At 43.3% G+C, this 3267-nt stretch overlaps 1 protein-coding gene across 1 annotated transcript in view; it reads left to right on the top strand.

Moving 5' to 3' along the window:
- Positions 1 to 1899: 1899 nt before the first annotated feature.
- The window catches only part of AP3D1 (adaptor-related protein complex 3, delta 1 subunit), a gene marked incomplete at its 5' end in the record, with an annotated part of 28915 nt that continues 27547 nt past the window's right edge, over positions 1900 to 3267 (top strand). The window contains 2 exon segments of the mRNA XM_008945489.1: positions 1900 to 1995; positions 2667 to 2747. Of these exon segments, the coding sequence (XP_008943737.1) occupies positions 1900 to 1995; positions 2667 to 2747 (177 nt within the window).

Below are 3267 nucleotides of genomic sequence, written 5' to 3'. Positions count from 1 at the left end.
GTTGGCAGATGTGATCCACTTGCCCAGGAGGACAGATGGGTATCTCCATGGAGGAGAGCATTGTTTGGTGTTTAACATGTCCTCCCTTGAGATGAACATTCCCAGTGCAAAGGTAGTGTTTCCATCCCAAATACAGGCATCTTGGAATAGCTGAAATTGCTTCAAGTAAATTCATTTGCCTGCTTTCTTCTGCCAGACCTTCTGTGCTGGAGAGCAGGGCTGCTGCTGCTGGACCACAGTCAGCTGCAGGAATGGGTCAGGCAGGAGATGGATGGACATCAGCAGAGACCTTCAGGATGTCTTAGAAAGACCAATGTGGTTCCACCTGAACTTAGGAGGGCTGTGGAGCCTGTCTCTTATCCATCTGCAAGTGCAAGGTTTGAGAGAAAAGCCAGATAAATTATTCTCCTCTTTAGAAGCTGTTAAAGCAATGAAGCTGCTGCTCCTCTGAGTTCTGTGTATTCCTCGTGAGTTCTAATTCTGGTATCACTGAACTCTGGATGACAGGAGTGTGAATTGTCATTACCTGGCTGCTGCTTGGAGCATGAGATCCCAGCATTAAAATTCTGTGGCTGCAGTTCCTCACCTGGACAGCTGCAGGGTCTCTTTGCACTGCAGACCTTGTACAATTCATCTTTTGTTGTTGTTGTTGCCTGGTATTAATAAAAATAACTATCTCTGCTTCTGGACTTGAAGCATGAGCATCCCTCTAGGATATTTTCTAAATGACCAAAGAACAGTTGGGATAATACACAAAATTTAGTTTAAAAGGGGGAAATGTTCAGTAAAGGCAGGCCAGTAGACCTGTGGCAAAAATAAATATTTTTTTGGTGAGAGTTAATGGTATTCAGGCAGGATTTTACTTTGAAATCAGGTAGTCTGTTTCTGACTTGGGATTTATTTATAGAGAATGTGAAATGCCCCTGATGTATGTCTGCCTTTCCAGAGAGACATTATTTTTGTCATTTAAATATTCATTATTTCTGTAGCAGATACCTTCAGTACTTAAATCATAATAATTGTGAACAGAAGGGATCTCTGACTGAGCTAACCTGACTTATAAAGTAAAATCTGTAAAGGTATTTTCAAATCCTGATGCATTTTAAATCCTGAGGCATTGAGGGATTTGCCACATCTCTCCCCTAAAGGAAGACATTAAGGACCAAGATTTAAATGTAAACATTGTGACATTCTGCTCTCTGAATTACTAAGGAATTACTGACAAATAACTGTAAATGGCAGAATTCTCACCTGAGGTGTGGTCTGGGGAGGGGATGTCCTTGCTGTGGTTGGGGTGGGTGGCAGGGCTTACAGCCAGAAATGCCCCCAGGAGACCTGTGCTGTGTCCCTTGGGGTGTGAGGGCTGTTGTGGGTGCACATGTGCAGTGCCACCCATATGCAGGGTGCCCAGAAGCAGAGTAACTCAAGGTATTTTCAACAGCCTCCTTAAATCTGGGGGCTATTAATAGTGTTTGACATAGTTTTTTTCTAGAAACATAGTGAAGGGGTGATCTTTGACTTCCTTTGGGGTAAGTGATAAGAGTGTGTTCTAGGAAGGGTGGAACTCAGGTTTTGTTCAGAGCCCTGGGGACATCAGCTCCATTGAACAACTGTTCTTCACCCATCTTTGAAACTAAGAGCTCTGGCTTGAGCAGGGTAATTGTGAGGGAGAGGGAGGAGAAGGGAAAGCACTAAGGAAACATCTTGGTGTACTTTTAGTGTTGTGACAGAACTGGAATGTCTCTTGTTAAGGAGTAGTTTAATCACAAATAAGTGCTTACCTGAATTGTGTGAGTTTTGGTCCTTGCAAATGGTGAGTCCTGCTTCTCCCACTAAGGTGCTGGATATCTACAGAGCTGACAAATAAGCTCAATTAATTGGTTTGTTTGTTTTCCTCAGGCAAAATACATCTCCCAGTGCATCGATGAGATCAAGCAGGAGCTAAAGCAGGACAACATTGCTGTGAAAGCAAATGCAGTCTGCAAACTGACCTACGTAAGTGCTGTGCTGGGATACGATGGAATCACAGGTTAATTCTTTTCACTCTTGCCACCCAGGGGCTGAGCTGTGCTCTGAGCTGAGTTCTGCCTTCCTGAGACTGCCCAAGTGCAGGCTGAAGCTGAAAGTGCTCCTGCAGCTGTCTGACGTCAGAGCCTGCACGTTCCCATTCTGTTCATTGTCATGGCACCAGGATTGGTACAATTTTATTTGATTGCAATAGGTCAGGAAGCTAAATCTGATTTGAAAATGAAGCCAGTTTTCAAAAGTTGTTTTCAGCTGGCTTCTTTCTTATCACACAGTTGCATGAGCACTGGTGTTTGTTTCTCTTTGTGTGGTCCTTTGTTGGGAAGGAGAGGAGGGAAATAACTGTTAAATTATCTTTGTGGTTCTATTCTAGTTTTTATTTTAAAAAATCAGGGAAAAAAACCCTTCACAGTGATGCTTTTGTAACTGCATATGTGTTACTTGGTATGAATACAAACTACTGAAACTTGCTGCTGGGGGAACTTGGAGACTTTTTCTTACTGCAAGTAGCATAGATGTACCATTACTCACAAGGTTCAGATTATAGTATTATTTTTGGACTCTTCAATTTTGTGATGTATCCTGACCTATTTTCTCAAGTCTCTTATTCCAGAAGTTTATCTTGGCTTCTCTGCTCACAGTTACAGATGCTGGGCTATGACATCAGTTGGGCTGCTTTCAATATTATTGAAGTCATGAGTGCATCGAAGTTTACATTCAAAGTGAGTTCTGTGTTCTGCACTGGCACCAGCCAGGCTCTTTTCTTGCTCTGTCTCATGAAATGTGGTGGTGCATTGTAGTTTGGTCTGTTTACTTCAATACAGAAAGAAAGTAGACTTTACTGTTTTCATAGAATCACAGAATGGTTTGGGTTGGGAGGAATCTCCCAAGATCATCTAGTCCACCCCCCTGCCATGGGCAGGCACACCTCCCCCTAGACCAGGTTTCTGAAAGCCCCATCAAACCTGGCCTTGAACACCTCCAGTGATGGAACATCCAGTCTCCCTGGGCAACCTGGTGTCTCCCAACCCTCAGAGTGAAGAACTTCCTAATTTCTGACCAAAATCTCTCCAGTTTAATGCCATTACCCCTTTTCCTGTCACTACACGTCCTTGCAAAAAGTCCCTCCCCAGCTTTCTTGTGGGCCCCCTTCAGATACTGGAAGGCTGCAATAAGATCTCCCTAGACTTTATAGGTTTTTATTATATATAGATAACACTTGCCCTGCTAGTATAGGCTTTC

Source organism: Merops nubicus, unplaced genomic scaffold (assembly GCF_000691845.1).
Source record: "Merops nubicus isolate BGI_N331 unplaced genomic scaffold, ASM69184v1 scaffold3048, whole genome shotgun sequence".
Lineage (NCBI taxonomy): Eukaryota > Metazoa > Chordata > Aves > Coraciiformes > Meropidae > Merops > Merops nubicus.
The sequence above is the reverse complement of the archived record's forward strand: the minus strand, read 5'-3'. Positions and strand labels throughout refer to the sequence as shown.